The following is a 26711-nucleotide window of genomic DNA, read 5'->3' as shown; positions in this document are numbered from 1 at the left end:
AATAACAATTAAATCTGCCAAGACTTTATTATTGTGATCGAAACAAATTTTCAGAAATTATAAAAGAAAATATATTTTACTGGAATGCAGACAATTCAATGGGCTTCAAAAATCCATTAACAACAGCATGAATTCAAACTAAAAAGAATGTTAAAAACTGGTCATACCACCAGGGTTCTTTCGTTCAAGCAAAAAAAAAAAATTGGAGGTTACTAATGTTTTTCACTGGCCTCCACGGAGTCGCAACACCAAATGAAGGGTAGATTCTGAAAATAAAAAAGAAATTATTAGAAAATAGAAACAAAATTATTGCATCAAAGACCATTGAAGCTCACAGGACAAGTTATGAAAGATCCATAATACCAAAACACAGAAGCAGTGCTTAGGGGGTTACCCAGCCACTAGCAGGTCTACCAAAATTAACCCTTTCGCGCCGGACCTTGGTTCAGGGAAATTCTTCCTCAATACAAGCCTCTTGAAAGTTTTCTTTACTCCCTTGTACAAAGCATTTTCGCATCAACTGAAGGCAGTGGTTCCCTCCCTAACCATTTTTGGACCCAACTCAGAGGGCGCTGATCCCTTTCCTCGGCCTCTGCCCCAGACGGATTAAAAGCCCCTTCCTAGCACGAGTTCGCGGTCAACTGGCCAAAATGTTAATGCAAAATATATGCAAATACTTGTTGTTTGCATCGATTTTTTACATTCATAATGAATTTTGCGTTTTTTTTACTGAGCGTGCAGAAATTTTAAATGAAGTTCTAACGTTGATATAGATGGATTAAGTATATTTACTAGTTGGTCTAAAACTCCCTTGATATTAACGTTAGAATTTTGTTTAAAATTTCCATGTGGTCAGCAAAAAAAAAAGAATTCATTTCTAGCATTGAATTTCAAAAGTAAGCAACAAATATTTTTTTTTTAAAACACACTGCAAATAACAGTAGTTGACCGCGTGGAGAGGATAGGAAAGGGTCGATCTGAGCGGCCGAAGATGGGACTGGGCTCGTGCTAAGGCGGATTGTGAGGGGCGACCGCGTCCGTGGGTCTATTGTGTCCACCACGGTCACTTTTTTCGACCTGTGCCGCACAGGCGCGGCATTCGTTGGTTAGGGTAAGAACATTCAGGACGCACTGGTGTGGCATTCATTGTTTAGGGAAGAAAATCCTCGCCGCACAGGTGAGGCATTTGGCGCGAAAGGGTTAAAACTGCATGAAGTAACACCAAGACCTCTAACCATCCCCCACGCAGTCACTAAATGGGGAATACAGGACTGTCGGGTGGTCAATCGAGCTCAACTTTTCTGATTTGGTAGATCATGACTATAAATTCAATATGCTGATGAAAGACAACGCACCTCTCATAAAATTTCGAGAAAAAAAGCAATTAAAGATTGTAAAAAATGAACATGTCAGATCTTGCTAGTTTGTGACACATTGCCTTCAAAGCGAAGCCAGGCAAGCTACGTGACATATGCAGTTGGCGTTTCCAGTCCCTCTCTACTTGTTAGAGGGGGATAATGCTGTGCTTGTTATTTTAAAAATTGTGCTGTTTGGACAATGTTGAATATTAGTATAGTCTCGTTGTAACTACATAACTTTCTGACAATGAATTAGAGCTGAAAAAACTTGAATATCGTCAGAAATGCATCGCACTTGGTCCCATTCTTCATTAAATCTCGCGCATGTCATCCAATTGCCAAAGCTATCCAGACATCTTAGGGCCCACAAATCACTCACCTAGTCTTTGTCCTCCAGAAATGAAGAATTGAAGTAGGTAGGCCAATATAGGTCAGTTGGTGAGATGGGATATGCATGAAACAGGCTTCAATTGTTCTCGTATAACCTAATATTTTTCTTCGAAGACAATGATTTATGGTCTGAGTGATCTCAGAAAAAAAACATCAGAGACACTGTCTGATGGGAGGGCAGAGGGTGGTTTTCTGAAACCTGGGACGTAGTTACTTTTGACGTGGTTATTACTCTACCACGCTTGACTCCCTCAATGATTGTGCAATCTCTTGGGAAGAGTCACACTATGAGCCATATTTTGCCTTAAAACTTTCCCCACCTGAAATTCTGTTGCAAAACCCCTATGAAAGATTTTAAATAACAAGGCTCATGAGTAGGACAAGCGTCGTTGCGCGACAGCACATGCAAAGAGAGGACCAGCACCCTGATTATGTCACTGTGAGAAGGGCGAGAGCGATGTCGTTGCCAGGGGCAAGGGGATTCCCACGACGGAGGGCGATGGCAGCGATTATGAAACCGTGATCGCACTCTTTATCAAGCTGCGAACGTCATCGGCCTTTCACATTCGAAACCGATGGTGACAAGCATATGCTGAAATAAAAACTAGCACCAAATGCAAGTATTTGGAAAAAATTGTTCATTAATTTAAAAATATCCTATAATCGAGTAAAAAGCAATAAAATTCTTAATTATTTCTACTGGAGTGCTGTATTGACTTTATTAGTTGTCCACATTGTTCAATTGTTATATGCGCATGGTGGTGAATTCGATTGAGCAGCTTTATTTTCACGCAGCAAATTGGAAAGTACTGCTAATTGAAGTACATCTGTGATTTAAACATCAATTACTTTATATCAAAGTTTAATAATCAACATTTGCCAAGTACATTCTCCAATACATAAACATCATTAAACTCCTTTTTGGGTTTTTCATCATCATAAATCAACTATTAACTACTTCCATTCAAATTGCTAGCACGATTACACTTCCATTATCATTTTAACATTAATTAATTTCAATCCAAGGTCACGACTTTTCGACCATTCTCTACGATACAGCAAATATGAAGACTGCAGCATCTCCAGGTGAGCATTAGCATAATAGATTACGTTATCGCACATCGCAAAGTAATACTACACTTTCCCCATAACTTTACCATAATAGGAGTACTTTATCATAATATTACCAATTGGCGAAGCGAAGTACTTAGCCTTGAACTGCCTCCATTTAATGTTTTCCTAGTTTGTTATTGTTATTTCAAAGACTCCGCAGACGACGCATTCTCAGACAGATGTGTCAAAGGATTACATTGGCTCTTCAGATTTCTCAATGATACCAATCTTGCACGCTCGTACCTATATGATACATGCGATGATGGTGGCTTACATGATCACATGATACATCAGAACGTGATGGTCATCTATCACCGTTGTCACTGTCACATTTACATAATCGAGGTGCAGAACTCTTCCCAATCTTTCTTGTGGGACACTGCATTCACTGAACCATTAATTTAAAATTTCGGATCCATATTGTAACGGTTAGCCACCAACTATTTTATTTTATGTTGTATGCTTTGTTTTGAACTCGCAGGCTATCGAATCGGATGATTCGATAGCATGGCTGGTTTTCGCACGCCGCCGTCCCTAGGGACGGCATAAAAAGGTGCGGCGGGTGAGGACTCAGGACAGAAAAAAAGAGTGCAACGATGTTGTAGTGAGTGGTGAGTGAAATAATTGAAACCAAGGAAAGGAAGTTCGACACCGCGGAGCCATACGGGCGCAGTAACGTCAAGGACAGAACGTAAAGTATCTGCACTCCATTCCCCCCCCCCAGTGAAGACCCCCCTCCTCGTATACAGTGAACACTGTTCGTGTGTGGGAAAATGGATTTTTTAAAATTTATCTTTGGGTTGTTATAACTTGGTCCTTTCATTGTTCAACAATTCTTTTTTAATGTTATAATAAATTGTTATTTCTTTATTGTAAGGTGGCTAACCGTCATTTCCATCTGAATCATCAGCGTATTTTACTCGTGGGCGAACCCCAACACTCATCTGGGATTTCAAAATTTTCCATTTTTTTTTATTTCTTGCAAAAAACCACTTCCTTGGGACGTAGGCATCAGGGGAAGGGAGGACCCATTGAACGGGCTGGTTACAATATCAACCAAATCAAAAGAAAATGCAAGACAAGTGTAAAACTTTCAGGGGAAAATTCATTTGCCTGCATTACAGCTATGTGTTCTACCACCTGTATTACCATGGCATTATCTTATCTCTGTAAAGTATTGACTTCAAAAATACAGTAGCATATATAGACCTTTCAAAAAGTAATAGTCAAGTGCAGCCACTAAATAACATAATTTATAACAAAACTTCAACATGATTATCCATCCTCTAACACTTGAATCAATTCAAAAGACAATCTAAGCACAGCAGAAGGGGAATTTCAGAAAAACATTTAGGCAGTATGATAAAACATGAGGAGACCTCTGCTTTTTTAATGCCACATATACAACCATTTCAGGATCAGAATGTATTTCAAAATGCTAGAAAATAGGCTTTGTAGAGGAGAAAAATTCAATTTCAACTAGCTAAATGAAAACGATTCACAGTTTCAATTTGAAGTTTGGGTTGTATGAGTAAAAGAAAAGCTTCCCAGACTCAGCCAAATACATCGTCCAACATATAACTTATTATGACAAAGCCATTTCATAATTAATGGCCAGACTATAATAGTTTAGAGGGCTAAGACCAAATTTGCACAATTATTACCTTTCTGAATGTTATAATCTGATAGTGTTCTGCCATCCTCCAGCTGCTTTCCGGCAAAAATCAGACGCTGTTGGTCAGGTGGGATCCCTTCCTTGTCCTGAATTTTGGCTTTAACATTCTCGATGGTGTCTGAGGGCTCAACCTCCAATGTGATTGTCTTTCCAGTCAGGGTCTTGACGAAGATCTGCATACCTCCTCTCAACCTCAACACAAGATGAAGGGTGGATTCTGAAATGATATAAATCGTTACAAATTCTGCCCCACAAGTAGTAATGCATAGCAAAATAAATCAAGACCCTCACTTACCTTTTTGAATGTTGTAATCAGACAAAGTGCGCCCATCCTCCAGCTGCTTTCCGGCAAAAATCAGACGCTGTTGGTCAGGTGGAATCCCTTCCTTGTCCTGAATTTTGGCTTTAACATTCTCGATGGTGTCTGAGGGCTCAACCTCCAATGTGATTGTCTTTCCAGTCAGGGTCTTGACGAAGATCTGCATCCCTCCTCTCAACCTCAACACCAAATGAAGGGTGGATTCTGCAAAAATATAAATGGTTAAAAATTCTGCCCCATAAGAAATGAGATGAAAGACACATGCATATCAGTATATATATATCTATAGCCACTTTTACCTTTTTGAATATTGTAATCAGAAAGGGTGCGACCATCCTCTAGTTGCTTTCCTGCAAAAATCAGACGCTGTTGGTCAGGTGGAATCCCTTCCTTGTCCTGAATTTTGGCTTTCACATTCTCAATGGTGTCAGAGGGCTCAACCTCCAAAGTGATTGTCTTTCCAGTGAGAGTCTTGACGAAGATCTGCATCCCTCCTCTCAACCTCAACACAAGATGGAGGGTGGACTCTGGAAGTGGAATGTCATTAGATAAGTGAGACATTATATAAACATGGCACTTCACTACTGGCGTCAATGACCTTGATGTGGAATCATACCGTATATCTCTGAATATAGTCCCCCCTTTTTTTCCAAAAATGGCCGCGGAAAAGTAAGGGGGGGGACTATAATCGAGTGTAATCCAGTTTAGCATACTAAAGGTGACCATAAAGTTATAAATAACGGCATAATGGCTAATGTTCTCGTAGTCTTTCTATTTTAGTATATTTATGAGGATTATAATCGGAGATATTAGTAAATACTGCCACGTTTTACCGGAAATTAAGACAATTTTTACCACAAATGTTGTACAGATACGATTCTTCCGATTCAAATAGCATATCGAATATGCGTTTTCACGGAATCCATCGGGTAGCCGCTAATTTTTCTTGGAAGTATTGTTAGAATAATTCAATCGACACTGATCACTTAATGACGCAAAACAGTAAATAATTAAAATGAAAACTAAACACACACTATCATTACATTAATCGAACACTAGAATTGAATCAATAGTATATGTACCCGTCGCTCATTTAATAATTACACAATTTAAATAATTGCGAAAAATAAACAAATACAGTGGGGTAAATCCACGTCAATTCAACACAGAAAAGTGACATTTTCAACCCGACCACCTCAGATTTCTTTCAAATTTGGTGTATTCAATGGTACTGGTAAGTGATGGAAAAATATCAATTTGTAGAGGTCAATGATGATTTTGACAAAAGTTACAGGTCCGCAAATGTTGTGAATTTGTCAAAATTTCAGCGTGTCTCTCTAAAGATAAATGACTATAATTCCGGTTATATTCAAGGTAGAAAAATGAAACTTATGGTTTTGGAAAGGTAATATATAGGGCTTTACAATGATATACAACACGGCCTATTTATAATAATTTTAATACTCGAGGTCATTGACCTTGACCTTTGACCTTGAATATCTCAAAACACCCCCCCTTCAATTTTTTTTATAAAAATATATGTTAATGCTCATACATTTTTCTACACACATACAAAATATCAAGATGGCACACTTAGGGCGTCATGCCCAAAAAATTATTTGTCTACAGAACTACACAAGCAAAATGCAAGAAGTACCACTTAAATATGAAATGCCCATTGTTGAACGGTATAGGTCATGGCTATATCATTACAGTGTTACAGAAAACAATGTGATGGGTAGCTTCAATGAAAATACAGTTAAAATTGGTAAAAACCAGGGGTGGTTCCAAAGAGGAGCTAGGGGGGGCTAATCCCCCCTTCGGTATCCAATTTACACTAGATAAAATGGTAATTTTTTCGGGCCCCCTCCACTGCTGCAAGATTCAGGTCAATGCCTTCACTATTATTGCCACGATGAAAGAGAAAGAAAAGCAGATGATAATGAACCACAGAGGAAAGCAATCAGCGCCCCCATGCAGAACACACAATCGCTAAGAAAACACATAAATCGGAGCGTGAGTGGAAGACTATCTTCTGTGAGGGTCCACCAGGCGCTGCTTCTAAAGGAAGCATCCTAGCATCAGCTGGAAAAAATATCATTAAAAATACGAGCACGCAAACGAAGGCAATGAAGAGGCACAGAATGAAAGCAGGCAGATATATCTCATATACACTTACTAAAAGTACACAAATGGAAGTGTAAGAGATAGGAATTCTTAATGAAAGACTCGGACGCCTTTGGTCTATCGCCCACGCTTTAGGCATGGCATTTAGAAGACTCATACAGTGCGTTGCGCACGCTTAGAGAGGAACTACGGGCATTTATAGTCACGCTTGAGTGGTTAATCTAATTAAGACTAATTTGCAGTTAACCTAATTACATACTTTCATTATTGAATCAAACTGTGAGAGACTAATCTGATTAGATTTAGAGGGTTTAATTTAGAGTGAGAATCATACAGTCATTTAAGCTACTTATCTGTTGCTTGTCCCATGGATGTCACTTCAGTAGGAACTACAGTGAAGTGCATGTGTGAGAATCAGACAGTCATTTAAGCTAATTATGTGTTGCTTGTCCCAGGATGTGACTTCAGTTGGAACTACAGTGAAGTGCATAAGTGATTTTTAGCACTATTTATTTTATGTGAAACATTAGTTTGTGAAAAATGGCTTTCAAGTCAAAAATGTACTGTTGCAATCCATTTAAAGAAGAAGGCCATGCAAGAGTAAAGAAAAATTTGAGAGACGTTCAGGATTGGATGGCAAATGAATCACCTAATGTATTGATAGGTGGGAAAATTTGCAGTAAATGCCGAAAAAAATTATCACAGAAGTTATCAGAACATGCTGAAGTAGCCTCTGCTATGCCAGGGACTTCCAAAGAAGATGTAAGTGAAGATGAAATAGCACCTGCTATTGCCCTGGATTATTTAAATAGTAGCCTTCAGTGTTTAGGTGCATCTCCTGTGAAGAAAAAGAGACTTCAAAATGAGAAAAATTACCCAAAAGAAAAATTGAAAAAGGTAGCCTCAGTTTTGGAGCATACTTTTTTGGAGCAACCTGAAAAAGAAGAAAGTGTAGAACATGCAGAAAGTGAAATCATAGCCCAGCTCAAAGATAAGTTTCATTGTTCAGACAGTGTATGTGACAAGGTACAGATTCTGACTGTGCTTCCGAAGAGCTGGAGTGTTAGGAAAACCATGAAAGAATTTTCTGCCTCAGATTACATGGTACGGAGAGCCAAACAATTAGTGGCAGAATATTGTATTTTAGTAACACCAAATCCAAAGCCAGGTAAGACATTATGTGAGAAAACAGTTCGATGTGTACGTGACTTTTACTGTGACTATAACATGAGCCGTATGATGCCAGGAAAAAAGGACTATGTGTCGGTGAAAGAAAATGGGGTTAGACTGCATAAGCAGAAGCAGCTAGTGTTGCACAATCTCAAGGAAATGTACAGATATTTCAAGGAAACATATCCAGATTTAAAATTGGAATCTCCAAATTTTGTGAATTGCGGCCGAAGCACTGTGTTCTCGCGGGTGCTAGTGGAGCCCATTCTGTTTGTGTTTGCGTCTCCCACCAAAATTTTAAGTTGATGTTTGAAGGATGTAAATTAAAGGAGCTAACCAAGCACGAAGAACATACGTTACCATCATACAAGCATTGTTTAGCATTTGTTACATGCAATCCCGCTCTTCCAGCATGCTTCTTTGGTGCATGTCCCTATTGTCCATGTGTAGAAAAACTAAATGATTATCTGTTTGAACTCTTCCGTAGAAATGGCATAGATGAAGTTTCATATAAGTGTTGGTTAACTACTGGCAGGGCAGTTTTAGAGACTTTAACAAAATCAACGGATGATTTCCTAGAGGCATTTTCATCCAGTTTAAAGCAGCTAATACGACACTCATTCATAACACAACAGCAGTCACAATTCTTTAAAACTACAAAAGAAGAACTCAAAGTGAATGAATATCTTGTGGTTTGTGATTTTGCAGAGAATTACTCCATCATTCAAGATGAAGTTCAAGGATTTCACTGGAATAACTCACAAGCCACAATTCATCCATTCGTGGCTTACTATCGAGACGTTACATCTAATAAAATACAGCATGTGTCATATGTAGAAATATCTGACTGCCTTCACCATGATACCGTACGTGTCTATTGCTTCCAGCGCAATTTCATCAATTTCCTGAAATGCCACTTTTCAACTCCAAAGTACATTTATTATTTTTCCGATGGATGTGCTGCCCAATATAAAAATAGAAAGGATTTCATTAATCTGAGCTACCATCAGGAAGACTTTGGTGTCACTGCAGAATGGCATTTTTTTACTACAGCTCATGGCAAAGGACCTTGTGATGGGGTTGCAGGGACCGTAAAAAGACTAGCCACACTTGCAAGCCTCAAGAGACCTTTCGATAACCACATATTGACAGCACAAGAGTTGTTTCAGTGGAGCAAAGTAAATATCCCTTCATGTACCTTCAATTATACACCGACTACCCATCACGATGAAGACATGGCCAGGCTAAAGCATCGTTTCGAAAATACTAGGACGATTCCTGGTACCCATAAACTTCATTGTGTCATACCTATTAAAAAAGGTATAGTGAAGACAAAGGCATATTCCATCTCATCAGAGTGTAGAGGTGAGTCAGTGACAGCTGTGGTGAGAGAAATATTGTTTACAGACATACATGGATTCGTTGCTTGTTTATACAATAATCACTGGTGGGTTGCATATGTCGAACACACTTATCAAGACACAGATGAAGTACAAACCCGATTCTTGCACCCACATGGACCATCTCCATCGTTTGTGTTCCCTACCAAACCAGACAGTCATATCATCAAAAGATATGACATTCTCACAAGGCTCGATCCTTTGAAACAAACTGGAAGGACATACAGTCTCCCTGGATCAGACCTGGCGAACATCAACAATTTAATTGGAAACTTATGAGGTGAGTTGAAACAAAGTTTTATTATATTTTCATTGAAGCTACCCATCACATTGTTTTCTGTAACACTGTAATGATATAGCCATGACCTATACCGTTCAACAATGGGCATTTCATATTTAAGTGGTACTTCTTGCATTTTGCTTGTGTAGTTCTGTAGACAAATAATTTTTTGGGCATGACGCCCTAAGTGTGCCATCTTGATATTTTGTATGTGTGTAGAAAAATGTATGAGCATTAACATATATTTTTATAAAAAAAATTGAAGGGGGGGTGTTTTGAGATATTCAAGGTCAAAGGTCAAGGTCAATGACCTCGAGTATTAAAATTATTATAAATAGGCCGTGTTGTATATCATTGTAAAGCCCTATATATTACCTTTCCAAAACCATAAGTTTCATTTTTCTACCTTGAATATAACCGGAATTATAGTCATTTATCTTTAGAGAGACACGCTGAAATTTTGACAAATTCACAACATTTGCGGACCTGTAACTTTTGTCAAAATCATCATTGACCTCTACAAATTGATATTTTTCCATCACTTACCAGTACTATTGAATACACCAAATTTGAAAGAAATCTGAGGTGGTCGGGTTGAGTGGTGTGTTGAATTCACATGGAATGACCCAGTGAACCTTTCGTGACGATTTAGCATTTCATTGCGTCCGTAGCTGCTATACGCCCGTGTGCCCGTGCGGTTCGTGTTTACAACCACTGCCTTTACCGCCCTCGCAGGACAAGAATGCACAATAAATGATGCATTTGTTTCTGAAAAGGCGCAATAATCGACGACTTTAAACCAGAAGCGCCGGCATTTCTGCATTTGATCGAAATACAGCGACTCAGCATCGAAAGTGTGATCAATTTATTGAGGAATATCTTCAATTCGCCAGGGTAAGTAGGATCGATAAATTACGTCGCATAACGTTTCGCAATTATTTCCGCAATATTTTCTTTATTAAAAATAATTTTACGTTCAACAGTGAGGTGATGGATCAAGTAGAAAGATGAAAATCAATCCTGCGGCAGATTAGAGGCCATCAAAGACGGAGTTTCGATGCCAATTTAAAAATAGCCGTTGCATAATACGCCGTAAATCATAGTATTCATAGCGCTTGCAAAGCGCTAATACATCGCGGAAGTCATTTCGGGGGTCTCGATGCGGCAGATTCAAAGAATTAGAGGAAAATATCGTCAAATTTGTGCGCAAATGCGGAGCAGAAGCTCTTTGTGTAACTTATGCAATGATTCGCGACGAGGCATTGAAAATTGATGTAATTTTTTTTCAGTTTTAATGTTTGTTGGAAAAAGTTTATTTCTTAATTTTGTTACTTTGATATTTGTAAGTCCTGTAGTTTAATCATTTTGCTTAGCAGGCATTTGATGGCAATATTTTTATAATATTTATAATTTATTTAACACAATTTTATTTAGATTTCCTAAATTCTTCAGGTCACTTGGATTTGTGATGACTTGATGGGTGTGTTACACTGGATCTAAGGAAGTTTCAGGGCCAAATGCAATACTGCTTATGAGATTTAAGTTAAAGCTTATATATTGACATTGTCTGTAGTCATTTGGAAATCAAAAATATTAATAATTTGTGAAGGTTTAAAAAATACAATAGCCTTGGATAATTAAAAAATTTTCTCATTTCTTCATTACATCTGGTTAATTAAGGAACTATAAATTACTAATACATGCAATGGATCACAACATGTTTTAGGTATAGTTATTTTGTTGTGATGGAAAATATGTGAACAGATTTGTTCTTAATCTTCACAGAAAATAATAGTTTTTATCGAATCTAGAATCTTAACTTGCTAACCACAGAAAAATTGCCTTCCTTTACATTTAAAAATTTTTCCCAAAACTGAGGTCTCAAAATTGGGGGGGGGGGACTATATTCAGAGGGGGACTATATTCGGAGATATACGGTAAGTCTTCATTTTATCTTCCTCAATGATGATTGAGTACTGAAGCCTGATGGATAGCCCAAAAAGAATTTACTTCAAATATTAAGGGGTAGAAAATCATATCGTACGTAATTTATGATTGTAACTGAATCATAATGAATATACCGTATTAGTCTGAATGTAGTCCCCCCTTTTTTCCAAAAATGCCCACAGTAAAAGTAAAGGGATGACTATATTCAAACCCATTTCTTTAATTTTTTTCCGTAGACTCAAGCCTCAAAATTAGGGGGGAAGGACTATATTCGGAGAAATACGGTAAGAATTAAAAAGAGATCATAAATTCACGCGACTAAGGGCCCAAACTAAAAATTTTAACCTATGTAAGTTATTCTGGGAACAGGCAAAGACCCTAGTCTTTTTTTTTAATTTCTTGTCACCTAGCAATAGATGGCGACATAAATGGCAGTTAGGCCGGCAGGCATTAAAATTTTGTCGACGTTGGAAACTATCCATCTTACGCATAAAAAATACGTAATGGCTATTCACTGTTATTGCTATTTGTTATGACCAGATGTCTACGGTAATTTGATTACCTTTTTTTTAAATAGACAGGTATTTCTTTATCTCTAAGATTGTTGATATTTTACTTTAAAGAATGGGCAGTTTAGGGTCTTATAATTTTTTAACGATCTTTTACAGCATAAAATCAATAACAAAAATCATATTTTTAAATGCTAGCATAAATAACCATCAAAAACGTTGGAAAAAAAGGCTACTATATGCAAAATAGGGCAGTGGGAACAAAGCTAACATTTTTTGTGACTTATTAAAAAGGTTCAAAACTATGAAAAAACTTGATATTACAGTGCCAAGTTTCCAGTTATAATCCACTACGTATAATCAGTGGCGCGGACTCCATGGGGCCTGAGGGGGCCCGAGCACCCTCACTAACTGTAATGGGTGTGAGGAAAATATGTGTCAGGCTTGTCAATTTTCCCCGAAGTGTTCAGATATCGAGAGAAGAGTTATCAGGGTTCTAATGTTGATCATATGACTTCTAAAATGCTTAAAAAACTTAAAACTCACTACTTGTAAAAATTTATGGGGGCATGATCCCTGTCTTGACCACCACCCCAATATTTTTTGTATGTCTGCATCCCTGCGTATAATCAAGAGTTTACTGCATTAACTTAGTTACATTTTAATTTGATTTTCACCAAACTTAATGGCCTTTTAAAATGGCTGTAATTTTAATAACGATAACGTCAAATTAACTTGGGCCAGTTATAAAAACCAGTTGTGTGATTTTTCTACATCAGCAAATATGACTGTTCTTCAAATGTTAAAGTTCTTAAATTTAGTTTCATCGATCAGAGAATGCCCAAAGATTAGAGATCTGAGTTTTCTATCAGTGTCTACTTACTTTGATATTTATTGCAGTATTTAATACCTGCTGATCTCGACACGTTATACAGCAAAAAAGCTGAGATTTGAAGTAACAATATACAGTCGGATCCGGGTTTAACGTCTTCGCATTTAACGTATTTCTGCATTTAGCGCTTATTTTTTTGGTTCCCGATTCATTCCCTATTAGGACAATGTAAAAATTATCTGTATTTAGTGTTTCTGCATTTTGCTTTTTTCTGCATTTATGGTCGTAAAAATTTGTCCCGCTCAAGATTATTTTGCTCGATTTTACGTTTTTTCATGACGGTTCATCCAAATCTTCGAATTTATGCTCATCAACAAGAACAGTCTCATGAAAGTTTACCAAGAGTCGATAGAATCTACCGGGGAACGCTTCTTCAACTGCTTTCTTCCGCAAATGCTGCACTGGGACCTTCAACTCGCAAGCTAGGTGATTTGTCTTCTCGTAATGTTTCGCTCCCCTTCTGATCCAAACACCAGGCACTTTTTGTATCAGATCCGATCTAATGGAGCTAAGTCATCCCTTAATAACCTCGAACTACCTTATCCTTTACTTCTTGATCTTGACTTCGATGATATGTGACGACTGATGACACGAGTTATCCTCCGAGGGCCGCTACAATAATGTTTTCTCGTAATGTTTTCAATTGATGGCTAATGCCCCTTTCAACTCTACTCCCTACAGGCAGTCCATTATTAGCCCAATATTTTTCCAGTCGGCTACTTTCTCTTTTCAAAAGAGGAGGCCCAATATCAATTGCGCAGTTCACTAGAAGATTCTTTCTGTAATCCATTCCAAGGTCAGTTTCCACGGAGGAACAGCGAAAGAACAGAGGAAGTGTTTCCCCTGTCATGACCGTGAGTGAGAGCATTCTTTCCCTGCAGAACAACATTATTTTACATTGTAATTTAGATATCCCGAAGCCAATTTACCGACATGCGGCTGGTTGATATCGATTCAAAAATATCTATCTGGTGCTAATTAATGTCAAAAGAGAATGACAATAGGGTGGTTTCCTATTATTTTTTTATTGCCTAAATCGAAAGATTACTACTCCTGGAGTACGTATTTCACGCTTTTAGATTTTTAAATGACGATATCTATTTTTCGCGATTAAATGAAAAGTGAAAATTTTCAAGCGCGCGAAAACGCGACGTGCAAGTATGAATGCCGGGAAATATCTCCGTACGTCGTATTTCTGGTTCCCCCACCCGCCCGGTGAGGTGACCTTGAGGCGAGGCTTAGCGCTGATACGTCGCAGGCTGCCAGCGGGTAGCTGAGTACCTTGCTGAATGGTAGCGCTTGGCTTAAAAAAGGTTTATTAATACCTTATCAAATGAAGAAAACTTTCCGACCTTAGCCAGTTTTAATAAGTGATTATTAAGACATGTTACCCTGAGCTCTACGCCTCATGCATGCATTGGTAACCTCAGACGATGTATAACTCCTATCCTCTCGTATAGAAACTAGGTCCCTGTGACGTCACGCGGAGTGGCATGGCATGGGCGCCAATCTGGCCCTTTTCAAATGAGGATAAAAACGGACCATTGCCATTCGTCAGTATTTCTAAAACGAAATAATTTGTATAATATGAATACACTAATGGTGGGTAACAAATCGCAATCAATGCCTTTCATTTTCTTTGATGAAGGAAACTACCCCATCGGAGTTTTGACGAACTATCACGGTCCATGACTCAAAATAAATTGCTCATACTGGAAAAAAAATCACCGCATACTCACGGTAGAATAGATAAGCGCGGAAAAATACGAAAATCCGGGAGGTATCCCTTGGTGGTTGACTTGGACATCATAACCCTGACGAAATTGCCAAACTCCAGAGGCACTGACAATTTTTCTGATGAAATCCAGTTTTGTTGAAGATTAAACCTTTTAACTTAACTTGAAGTTTACCTAATCGTTATTCAAGGTCCAACTAAATTTCATTAAAAGCCACCGAGAAACAAGGTGAGTCGGAGTTAAGGTGATCAGTGCACCGCGTAAACAACTTCTCCCGGTTCCATTCAACCTGCATGAGGCCGCGGATATATGACAACGAATCTGGTGCCATCATCGAGTTGAATCACCATCGACTTGTACGCATATTAGAAATAAGATTCTCCTTTTTTGGATGACCTCGAAATCCAAAATGTGCACACGGGAGGCTTTTTAAAGGCACATAAATCCCTCGTTTCGCCGAGGCAACAGAAAACGTTAAGTTGGTATAATTCCAGAAAACCTCCCTTTTACTAGATATTTGGTAGTTTAGATTTTGGGATTAGCGATCTTCAGCTGTCCCTTTATTTCACTCACCTCTATAGATTCAATGACGATTTTTCGAGTACGTACTTACACCTTTTCTTACTATATTAGAAATACTATAGTCACCCACATGTCACTTTTACAGAAAAAAATTTAAAATTTCATCGAGACCACTGAAATGTACGTAAAAATGGAATCACTAATTTCCATAATAATATTCCGTGTGGGAATGCTTTTCAGTTGATGCAAATTAAAATTTTCTTAAAATATTTCTTTAAAACAATTGTCATCCTCTCATTACTTATTTTTACTACCCATTTTTTTAGCAGATTCCTGAAAAATATTATCCAACCTTCATAGGGCTGAAAACAATTTTTTGCTGCATGCAGCACCTTTTAGTTACGTAATATAATACAGTGGAACCTCGATCTGTCATTTTTCAGGGGGATGGATGAAAAAAACCATGAATGCGGGAAAACGATCGATGCGGGAATGGTTGTCCGGGTTGCCTTTGTCCCAGGAAACTCTTCATTTTTCCGAATTATGATATTCATTAATGGATTCAAACAAGATTTTAGACGATTACAGGAATATTATTACTTTATCGAAACACTTAGGTCATATTGTTGATTCGACTTATCTCTCTTTCAAATATCCTAAAGGAACAAGCCGCCTTGCTAAAAAATGTTTGCACTCCACTCGGAATTTTCAATGCATTTCTGTCCGATGTAAAAATTCTTATCCATCAAATGCCATTTCAAGTACACGTATTTCCGAGAGAAATGTGCGTGCTATGCCTCAAACAACTGATTTCGCCGTCGCAGTGATTGGTTATAAGATGGATCAAGAAGGCCAAAAATAGTTTATTATTTGAAATGTTCCTTTCTAGCAATTAAATTTTTAATATGATTGAGGCAATGTGGCGTTAATCGTCAGCGGCACGCCCACCTGATCCTCGGCTTCATCCCACTTCTTGTTTTCACCAGGGATCTCGTTCTACCCCCACCCCTGCCATCATGTGCTACCGGACATACCGAGGCGTTCTGCAATATTCACGTATTTCTAGCCAGGATTCTTTTCTTCGTCATCAATTATTTTTAGTCTATCTTTTAAAGTTCTCACTTGTGTCTTCGGAAGGGCCATGGTCCGAAGACGAATAAGAATAAAACTAATAAAAATGAAACCGGACTCCATTGAACCCACACGGAAAACATGTGCTATAGTTTTAAGTCAACCCACCCCAGAAAGTACGGAACCACTCGTACGAGGTGAAGTTCGGCACTAATTTGGGTCGCTATCGCGTATGGCGTAGGCAGAGCTTACTGCAGAGGGTGAAGTATGACCATATGACTGCGCAATTAAATTTTTTATCCTATAGAGAAGGCAACTTACCCACTCATTTCTAACAGTAAGTAGCGTAGGTCTACATGAGCAGATGAATTCAGATTGCTAGCAGAGGGAAACAAAATATCCTGAGGAGACATCGCTTCGTTAGCACCTCCGACAAATGAGACTTGTAGCATAACTCTTAAATTGTAACCAGACGCCCTGTTTTCGAAAAAAAATTGCATCAACTGCCGTGAAGCTCACTATCAGCTGCGAGGATATCGATATTCGTCAGAAATCACCATCGTATTATTCCAACTATTTCCTTGCTTAAAATGCTTAAATAACGTTAGAAATACGTCGTGTTTGGTATCATTCTTTACTCAAATACGTGCACATCACTAATATCTCAATCTAATAAAAGTATAATACTAATTGCCGAAATTCATTTTTAGACACCTTTGGGGCTAATAGGTGATTCATGCAGCAGTTGACCTCCAGAAGTGGGGATCTTTGAAGCGAGTCTGCTAAAAAAAAGTCAGCGGTCGAGAAAGGCGGAGGCGTGAAAAAGGTTTCTTTTGTTCTCGAGTAACTTGATATTTTCTTTCGAAGCTAAGGTCGTCGTAATACGATCCCTGCTCGAGCTGGGACCTTTTTTTATTTCGGAGAAGAAGAAAGCTTCAACCAGGGGGAGGCGAGTGCTGAATATGGAGGGGATACCGAATCTTGGGAAATGCGCTAATGTAACTATACCATGGCACTCTGCTTCTCCCTATCGCATTTCAATCTCCTGGAGAAGATTCAAACTATGTGTCTGTTGTTATTAGTCATAAATAACACGTTGTAAACACTTAGTCTCATTTTTGTCAAACGATGAATGCGGGAAAATTATTCGACGGGACCGCGATCTTCAAACGATCAATGCGGGAAAACGATACATCGGGAACGATAGATGCGGAAAAAAATTACATTGTCTTTATGGAACTTAATTTGGGACCAGGAGCGGCGAACGATGAATGCGGGAAATCGATGAATGCGGGAACGATAAATCGGGGTTCCACTGTATTTTTTATTCATAAAAAGCCATTTCAATCATTACAGACCCTAAAACCTGAAAAAAATGGCAGGTCCTCATTTAGAGTTTTTCCGCATTTAGTATTTTAAAGTTTGTCCCCACTGAAAAACCTTAAATCAGGATTCTACTGTATACTATAAAACAAAAATGAAGTCCTAATTACAACTATCTCTACACACGGCAAAATGCCTTTCAAGTGCTATTTCAGTTAAGCTAGAAAGAGTCTTACATTTACTTTCTTGATACTTTGATAAGTTAAGACCAAATATGTACAATTATTACCTTTCTGAATGTTATAATCTGATAGAGTTCTGCCATCCTCCAGCTGCTTTCCGGCAAAAATAAGACGCTGTTGGTCGGGTGGGATCCCTTCCTTATCCTGAATTTTGGCCTTTACATTCTCGATGGTGTCTGAGGGCTCAACCTCCAAAGTGATTGTCTTTCCAGTCAGGGTCTTGACGAAGATCTGCATCCCTCCTCTCAACCTCAACACCAAATGAAGGGTGGATTCTGCAAAAATATAAATGGTTAAAAATTCTGCCCCATAAGAAATGAGATGAAAGACACATGCATATCAGTATATATATCTATAGCCACATTTACCTTTTTGAATGTTGTAATCAGACAAAGTGCGCCCGTCCTCAAGCTGCTTTCCGGCAAAAATAAGACGCTGTTGGTCGGGCGGGATCCCTTCCTTGTCCTGGATTTTTGCCTTAACATTCTCGATGGTGTCTGAGGGCTCAACCTCCAATGTGATTGTCTTTCCAGTCAGTGTTTTGACGAAGATCTGCATCCCTCCTCTCAACCTCAACACCAAATGAAGGGTGGACTCTGCAGAAAACCAGGTTAGTGGATTAAATTTTTAAACAAGCAGTGATTCAGGCCACCATCCAGACAATAATATGCAATGCTTTTGCACTCTCAAGGCTAGTAGAAACAGGGACGCAACAGTAGACAAAATAATTATATGCCATGTCAGTAAAGGAACCTACAGGGCTGACTTCCCTTAATTCCCTACTTGCACTAATATCTTACTGTGCGCACTTATTGCCAAACCTCAAATCTCAAAAATAAGTGCAGTAAAATGCAAGAATATCTTCATGCAAATGTTTACTGATCACTATTTGCTCATTAATGAGAAGTTCCCTTTGAAAATGATATTATGCAATCCAACAGCTAAGCAACTAAGCTCAGTGATGCTATCAAATCATGGAAAATGGCAAGTATTCATAAGTTAATAGATACTAAATCATCAAAACATTAGGTATGACAACCTAAATAATTCATGTTGGCACTATGGCTGTTCCAAAGAAGAACACATCTACCCTATCACCAAACAACATACCTATTTCTAAAATAATAATATTGGCTGATGAAGTGACACCCCTGAATGAAGTGAGCTTCTAGAAGTCCATTATAAGCCAAATTTAAGCATGCCTTCACTTTCATGATAAATAACTGCAGATGGATTTTGAGGATCAAATTCTTCTTCAATGTAGCTCATTCCATGTATTCCAAAGACCACCATATGCAGGTAACTCAAACAAACATTTCAAATCATTGAAGGTTAAACAACAAAAGGACCCATGTTATCATCAACTGTGAAGAGTAGAGAACTTCTCTATAGGGAAGGTGCTAAATACAGTGGAACTTGTTTAGTACGTTTCTGAAGGGACCACAAAAAATGAACGTACTAACCAGGAAAACGTGCTAACGAGGAAAGTAAAAAATAGCAGTCAGGGTAATTGCAATCTGTGGAAAAGTCGTCATAATTACAATTACTATTGGTAGTTCTCGTAGGACCGCCTTCCTGAACTCTTTTCACGTTTAAAATAAAGAAAATGGGTGCTACATTGAAAAACAATACAATGTGAATAAAATCACAATGTTTCATAGATTTCCCGAAGACAATTACATGAAAACGGCGTCTTTCTCCCGTGATTTATCCTATATGTATTTATAGAAAGAGGACAAGTAAAGCTAAGTCATTTCTTTTTGTGTCACAGCATACTCTGAGAATATAACAACAACCCTGAGTATGTCAACGGGTTGTTTTTAAACATCATAAAAATTGGACAAAATTATATTAACCTTAAATTACGGCAACAGCCATACACATTCGCTTCTGGAATAAAGCCATATCGATTGTTTTATCGATCGATATATCGAATAATAACACGCAAGATTATTAGATTATGACGTAATTACAAGAAGATTTTATATTATACAGTTGAAATTTACTTTAAAAATTTGTTTAATGTCGTCTGCTTTCGTGCCGAGATCAAGTATTTTTAATCTAAGCTTCGCGTGGAGATCCAGAGCATCGTCTGCTCCCGCAGCAGTAGTCAAATACGCACGTACTCCGTAGCATTGACGTCGTGCAGTACTGCTTTAGATAAAGTGGGAATTGGACAAGACTCATTTCTTCATCATGATAACTCGTGCAATAGCAACAATTGCCCACTCGTGAAATTTGTGCACAGTGGGCACTCCAGAGGCAACAGAAGGTGAGGAGCTCTGGGTGGGGAAAATTGGGGCTTCTCATTGGCTGCAGTTTTGCATAGTCAGACATTCCTGATAAATTCAGCACGTCATAAAAATTGAGAAATGAATTTGGATAAATCACGGTCGAAGAAAGATATGTAGAATGAATGCAGGAATGTTAATGGCTAGTAATAATAAATTAAATCATGAATTCGGAGCTTTATGACCCTGAAGAAGATACTGGAGAACGAATTGCAGGTTGCGTCACGGCTGGCAATTGAGCGTACTAACCAGGAAAGCGCAATTTTTTCAAACGTACTAACCAAATACTTTTGCCTGTATTTTGTTCCGATGGTACCGGGACCGAAAGAAATCGTCATACTACGGAGGAAAACGTACTAAGGAGGAATGTACTAACCAAGTTCCACTGTAGTTACAATATGAAATGGGGGAGGAGGGGGTGCATCTACGTTTCATCAGTTTGAATGAGAACGGAAACAGGGTATGGGTTAAGGGTGCCCAGTAACACCATAATAGAAATGAATGAAAAATCATTGCACCTAATGACCAAAATCATAATGCACCAATTTCTCAAGGAACAATGTACCGTTCACCCAAATACCTAATAATTATGTCCTTAAACGTCATCAACCACAGAAGTTGTTGATTGGGAAATAGAAATTAATAAAGAACAAAACAAGCAGTAGGGACAAGCATTAATGATAGACTCAAAGCTACTTTCTTATCAAGGCATGAAAATTTATCCAGTGTCTCTTGTTCACAAAAGCAAACAAGCCAAGTTCTGAAAAATATACCCCTGAAGTATTTTACCATCGATAAATGAATGTATGCAATGAAAATAACAATACACTTTCAAAAGGAATAAGATTCAGCTAACTACATTGTCTATTAAATATCTCCTAAAATGGCCAAGTTTGTCAGTTATTATACAAGAATAGATAGCCCAGCCCATAATCAAAATTAATTAACAAGAATGACTTCTCCCTTCTCACATAATTACATCAGCTTTCCAAGTATAATTACAATTCCCTATAACGCCACACACACAATGATGTTATGTACCTCCCACGGATTGAAAAATAAAGACATTAACCTTTCTGGATATTGTAATCAGACAGGGTTCTGCCATCCTCAAGTTGCTTTCCAGCAAAAATCAGACGCTGTTGGTCAGGTGGAATCCCTTCCTTGTCTTGAATTTTGGCTTTAACATTCTCGATTGTGTCTGAGGGCTCAACCTCCAAAGTGATTGTCTTTCCAGTCAGGGTCTTGACGAAGATCTGCATACCTCCTCTCAACCTCAACACAAGATGAAGGGTGGATTCTGAAAAGATATAAATCGTTACAAATTCTGCCCCACAAGTAGTAATGCATGGTTAAATAAATCAAGAGCCACATTTACCTTTTTGAATGTTGTAATCAGACAATGTGCGCCCGTCCTCAAGCTGCTTTCCTGCAAAAATAAGACGCTGTTGATCGGGTGGGATCCCTTCCTTGTCCTGAATTTTGGCTTTAACATTCTCGATGGTGTCTGAGGGCTCAACCTCCAATGTGATTGTCTTTCCAGTCAAGGTCTTGACGAAGATCTGCATACCTCCTCTCAACCTCAACACAAGATGAAGGGTGGACTCTGCAAAAATATAAATCGATACAAATTCTGCCCCACAAGAAGTAATTCATAGCAAAACAAATCAAGACCCACATTTACCTTTTTGAATGTTGTAATCAGACAATGTGCGACCATCCTCAAGCTGCTTTCCGGCAAAAATCAGACGCTGTTGGTCAGGTGGGATCCCTTCCTTGTCCTGAATTTTGGCCTTGACATTCTCGATGGTGTCTGAAGGCTCAACCTCCAAAGTTATCGTCTTACCAGTCAAGGTCTTGACGAAGATCTGCATACCTCCCCTCAACCTCAAAACTAGATGAAGTGTGGACTCTGGAATTCAAAATCAATGACGAGCGCAATCAATATGGCTGCCTCGATCTTAAATCGACAATGTTTTCGTCATAAATACGAGGACCCAACTGGGTCACTCATTAAATGAAAATATATTCGGATTTTCTAGTAGATTTGTACCTTTCTGGATGTTATAATCTGAAAGAGTGCGTCCATCCTCCAGTTGCTTCCCCGCAAAAATCAACCGCTGCTGGTCGGGTGGAATTCCCTCCTTGTCCTGAATCTTGGCCTTCACATTTTCGATTGTGTCAGACGGCTCCACTTCCAGAGTAATCGTCTTCCCAGTCAGTGTCTTAACGAAGATCTGCATCCTAAAATATAAAGCATATTAATTACACAACCTAGAGAACAACAAAATTAGTCTATTCTGTTGTTGCTATCCGCACCATCGACGAATGCACCCGACCTTGGTTTCGTAACAAATAAATTTTTAACAGTGTCACCAGTATTACGATCGAATCATACCTATAGTTAACGTGACAAAATAAAAACAAAATTGTATCTTGAATGCAAAGGCAAAACAAAACGATCGTTAAACTTCAATAATTGACGCAACAAACTCAAAATGGCTACCATATTTAGCTGACGCGGGAGTAGAAAATTTCTTTCTCTCATTAAATTTTGATCGATTTCTCTAACAATGATCATATATTCAAAATTATCTTTCGTGTATTTAACTGCAATAGATAAAAGATAATGAGAAAAACAAGCAATGAGTTGTATGGAACTGGAATCAAGAATTACAGAAACAACAAAATAACCTTACCTGGCAACAAGAGGGCCACTCAAATATTCTTTCCTGCCGCTAACTCAAGATTTACGCAATATATTCGCAGTCGAATTAATACGAACAGCGACAAATTACTTATTCACAAATAGAGGGACTCCGACAGACAACCAGCGCGACGAACCTCCACAGATGATATGACAAAAACTCCCTCAGCCAGTGACCAATCCCGAGCGGGCAAATTATCAGATGCTCGCTCGACTCATCGATCGATTTGCAAAAAAACATGGAAAATTACTTCTCGCCAATAGTTTAATGTTATGTAATCGTTAAAATTTCGATAGGAAATATTTTAATATTTTTTTTCTTATTATAAAATAAATAATGTGAATTTAGAGTTCATATGGTAATAACCCACTTCCGTATAGCACGTATAGTTCACGTGATTCATGGCTGTGTAGTTTTAATCAGTTAAATGGTTTTAGGTTACTAATGAGATTTGTGTTCTTTTTCCACCCTTTCTGTCATGTGTTGACGGCGTAAACCTTAAATAGAAGTTGCTTGCATAACATATTTTCGCTTTTTCATATGCTATTAGCCAATTTACAGAAATACACTGCACACCAGACTTCATTGTATTATGAGCATTATTTCAGCTCTGTAGTCGTATTTGATTCGATGCATTATTCAGTTCGGGGTGTGTGTAAGACTTGGGCCCAAATATCCAAAGTTAACTCGTCGAGAGAATCTTTGTCGCGGCAAGGCCAATGCTTATGCAACCCTGCAGCACCTTATATAGTGTATGTACTGCTTTAACCCTACAGCACGGCTAACAGCAGGCGGATTCAGCATTAAATTTAGGGGATCATGACCCTGCTCCGTGGACTTTGGAATCGAAAGAGGGGCGATCACTCGCTTAAAATGTTTTAAAATACAGTTTTTGACGCATTTTGGAGTCTAAAATGTCATTTTTAATCTTAGCAACGGTAGAATTTGGACAATTTTAGAACAATAGGGATACAGAAACTATTTAACTAATAAAATTTTTTTTGTTGATAAAATCAGGGGTGTCATATGACATAATCTGTCCCTGAATGTAAAGTATTGTAACATGTCATAGTCTGCCTCCAAATCACATTGAAGACACTAATGCATAATAATAAATAATATGAAAAGATTCAGAGCATGAAAATAAGGGATGAAAATCACAGAAATTAAATCTCACCATTATTTGTGTGGCTAAGGAACAACACTACACCTGGGTGTCTCACTCAAACGTTTGACTAACTGCGTGGCCTAGGGCAGGTAGGACGTAGTGCAGTGTGTCCCTTCGATACAACCAAAGATGACTATTCATTTCTGCATCATATTGAAAAAATTAATAGCTTATTTCATAGAATGCATGGCTTTCCAATGCATTTGAATTCTTAGGCAAATCTAGGGGAGGGGCATGGGGGCAAGTGCCCCAGACGCTCAACAAGGAGACAAGACTTTCATTCATTATGTTCGTTTTGTTTAGTAAATTATGGAGCCTCAATCATTTAATTTCTTATTAAAATAAAGAGAATATTTCATAAAATAATTGTTTTTGTTGTTTTTAATGTCAAATATGAGAAGACAGTTTGGATATCATACCCTTGTACCCCTCCAGAAAAAAATCCTGCATCTGCCCTTGTGTGAATTGACAACAAATAACTAGACAAGCTGCATACTACCCAAAAACCCTCCTGCCCCTCTCTTGAAGCAACCTTCCTGCTGTCGCAACGGGACCACTGCTACCTATTAGGGATAAGGTTCCGAAGGGAGAGCTAATCAAAGGCACTTCGGGAGTTACTAAACTCAGATTTATTGTTCTTGATATTCCGTCCTTACACTTGCACGGGGGGGATTTGAGGCTGGCGTGCACGGAGGTGGAATGCTTGGGTATAGAACTTACGTGGCGGCGAGTAGGGAGAGGCGACGCCGATGGTCGTGGACCTGGTCGTACCCGGTTTGATTCCCACACGAATCGTCGTTCGAGATCTACCGCACTGCCTGTACTACTGCAAATACCTATTCCCAGGGTCTGACCTGGCTTCTGGAAACCCCACGTGTACCACCATGCCGTGGGAATATATGATGGGTTTAAGTTAACTGGCTGCTGTTAACAGGGGCGCATCTAGGAATTTATAGGTGGGGGTTTCAGGTGCAACTAACGCTGGGGGTCTTGGGTTATGGAATACCCACCAGGATAAGCAGAAGGTGTGGGGGACCTCCCCCAGAACATTTTTAGGATAAACGGTTCAAAATGGTGAGTTATACAGTTTTCTAAAGGATATTTAATTAATCCTTACACATATTCCATTAAGTAATACTAATAAAATTAAGTAAAATTGATTAGCCTTAAAATTTTCTCTGAGCTTTAGGGGTGCATGGGTTTAATTCCCAAAATACCCCCCTCACTGTGCCACTAGCTGTTAAGGAGTTTAGGTATACGTTGCCCCATCCACAGACTCATTGATAGTATAAACTAAAATGCTGTGATGGTTTAGAGTTACCTTGTAAATACAAAATTGTCACTATGCATTTTCATGTGAACTATACCATTTGAAATATCAATAAAAGCTACCAGGCAACTGGGGGAGGGGGGTCTCAGTGGGCTTCAACCCCCCTATAATTTCTTCCCTTGGGGTGACTGCCTATCATACATTCCCATAACTAAAGGGGCTTTTATCCTATGACTTCCTCTTACCTGTGAAATGTTGCGATTTGAAATCAGGGTCTCAAAAAATTAAATCAAAATTGGATAGTATTAACTGTGGCCGCCAGAACCCTAAAGTTTTAAATTTTCTGCAAAATCAGGCAGATAATCAGAAAAAATGCCTACTTGGAGCAAGCCATAACAATTACGTATGTTGCGGTAAAAACCAAAGACAACCATGAATTCCAGCGCTATGCACTCAGAATTTGTAGCTTCTTTGAAGAAACATATATAGTTTTCTGACGCATGGAAAATGACACCAAATTGACAGTTGGACACCTGTATTACACCAAAGCCTTCTCTGAACCAAAATTCTGGCTCAGTGCCTGAAAGCTACCATCACACATTATTAAATTTCCTGCTGTGCCTATCCTAGAGGATACCGGGGAAAATTATTGGTGGGGCCTAGGGTTTTTCCCTTCCTGCTCCTCTACTCCAATGGGAGATACTCACACTGGGGTGAGTCGCGTGGCTTTGAAGTGAATTTCACTAAGGGCTGCCATTGTATGTTTACCTCCGCCGGCAAAAGAGGCAGCATCAAATCAATTTTTGGATTGATGACAGATGATGATTAAGATTTTTCTCTCTGACTGTGGCTCATTATAAGCACCTCCTGATTTTCTGTACTACCATGTGGACTGAGCCACAAACAGGGACGCCGACTTACAAAAAATATTGGGGGGGCCCAAACCGGGGATCTTTCCCTGGGAAATTTTATAAGTAGTGAGTTTTAAGTTTTTTAAGCATTTTCGAAGAGTCATATGATCAACATTAGAACACTGAGAACTCTAATCTCGATATCTGGACACTCCGGGGAAAATCGACAAGCCTGACACTTTTTTCTTCACACCCATAACGAATTATTGAGGGGGAATTATTATGTGGTGAGGGCATGGGATCCAGTTTGGAAAGGTTTTATCCATGTACTTAATCAAATACAAAAGAA

The 26711-nt window shown here is 38.6% G+C and overlaps 1 protein-coding gene across 7 annotated transcripts; it reads right to left on the bottom strand.

Annotated features, from left to right (window-relative positions):
* Positions 1-8: 8 nt before the first annotated feature.
* On the bottom strand, positions 9-23239 carry LOC124168530 (polyubiquitin-C). Of its 7 annotated transcripts, XM_046546861.1 has the most exons (11): positions 23065-23239; positions 22419-22609; positions 22050-22277; positions 21744-21971; positions 21438-21665; positions 18443-18670; positions 18122-18349; positions 5155-5382; positions 4832-5059; positions 4526-4753; positions 9-266 (listed from the first exon to the last, which is right to left on the bottom strand). In XM_046546861.1, exons 2-11 carry the CDS (start codon positions 22606-22608, stop codon positions 223-225), a joined length of 2058 nt encoding a protein of 685 aa, XP_046402817.1. In that variant the 5' UTR covers position 22609; positions 23065-23239; the 3' UTR covers positions 9-222. The 7 variants fall into 7 exon arrangements, with proteins under 7 accessions (XP_046402817.1, XP_046402824.1, XP_046402823.1 ...); XM_046546868.1 differs by lacking the exon at positions 4526-4753; XM_046546867.1 differs by lacking the exon at positions 4832-5059.
* Between the last annotated feature and the right edge of the window lie 3472 nt (positions 23240-26711).

The sequence above is a fragment of the Ischnura elegans genome, chromosome 11, assembly GCF_921293095.1.
Source record: "Ischnura elegans chromosome 11, ioIscEleg1.1, whole genome shotgun sequence".
In the NCBI taxonomy this organism is placed as follows: domain Eukaryota; kingdom Metazoa; phylum Arthropoda; class Insecta; order Odonata; family Coenagrionidae; genus Ischnura; species Ischnura elegans.
The sequence above is the reverse complement of the archived record's forward strand: the minus strand, read 5'-3'. Positions and strand labels throughout refer to the sequence as shown.

What these genes read in the sequence shown, in the direction of transcription:
- LOC124168530 (XM_046546861.1), bottom strand. Translation starts at nt 22,608, where the DNA reads ATGCAGATCTTCGTTAAGACACTGACTGGGAAGACGATTACTCTGGAA. An exon ending in AGATTATAACATTCAGAAAG is followed by an intron (nt 5,383 to 18,121) that starts GTAATAATTGTA and finishes TTCCACTTCCAG; the next exon opens with AGTCCACCCTCCATCTTGTG. An exon ending in AGATTATAACATTCAGAAAG is followed by an intron (nt 267 to 4,525) that starts GTAATAATTGTG and finishes TTTTATTTTCAG; the next exon opens with AATCTACCCTTCATTTGGTG.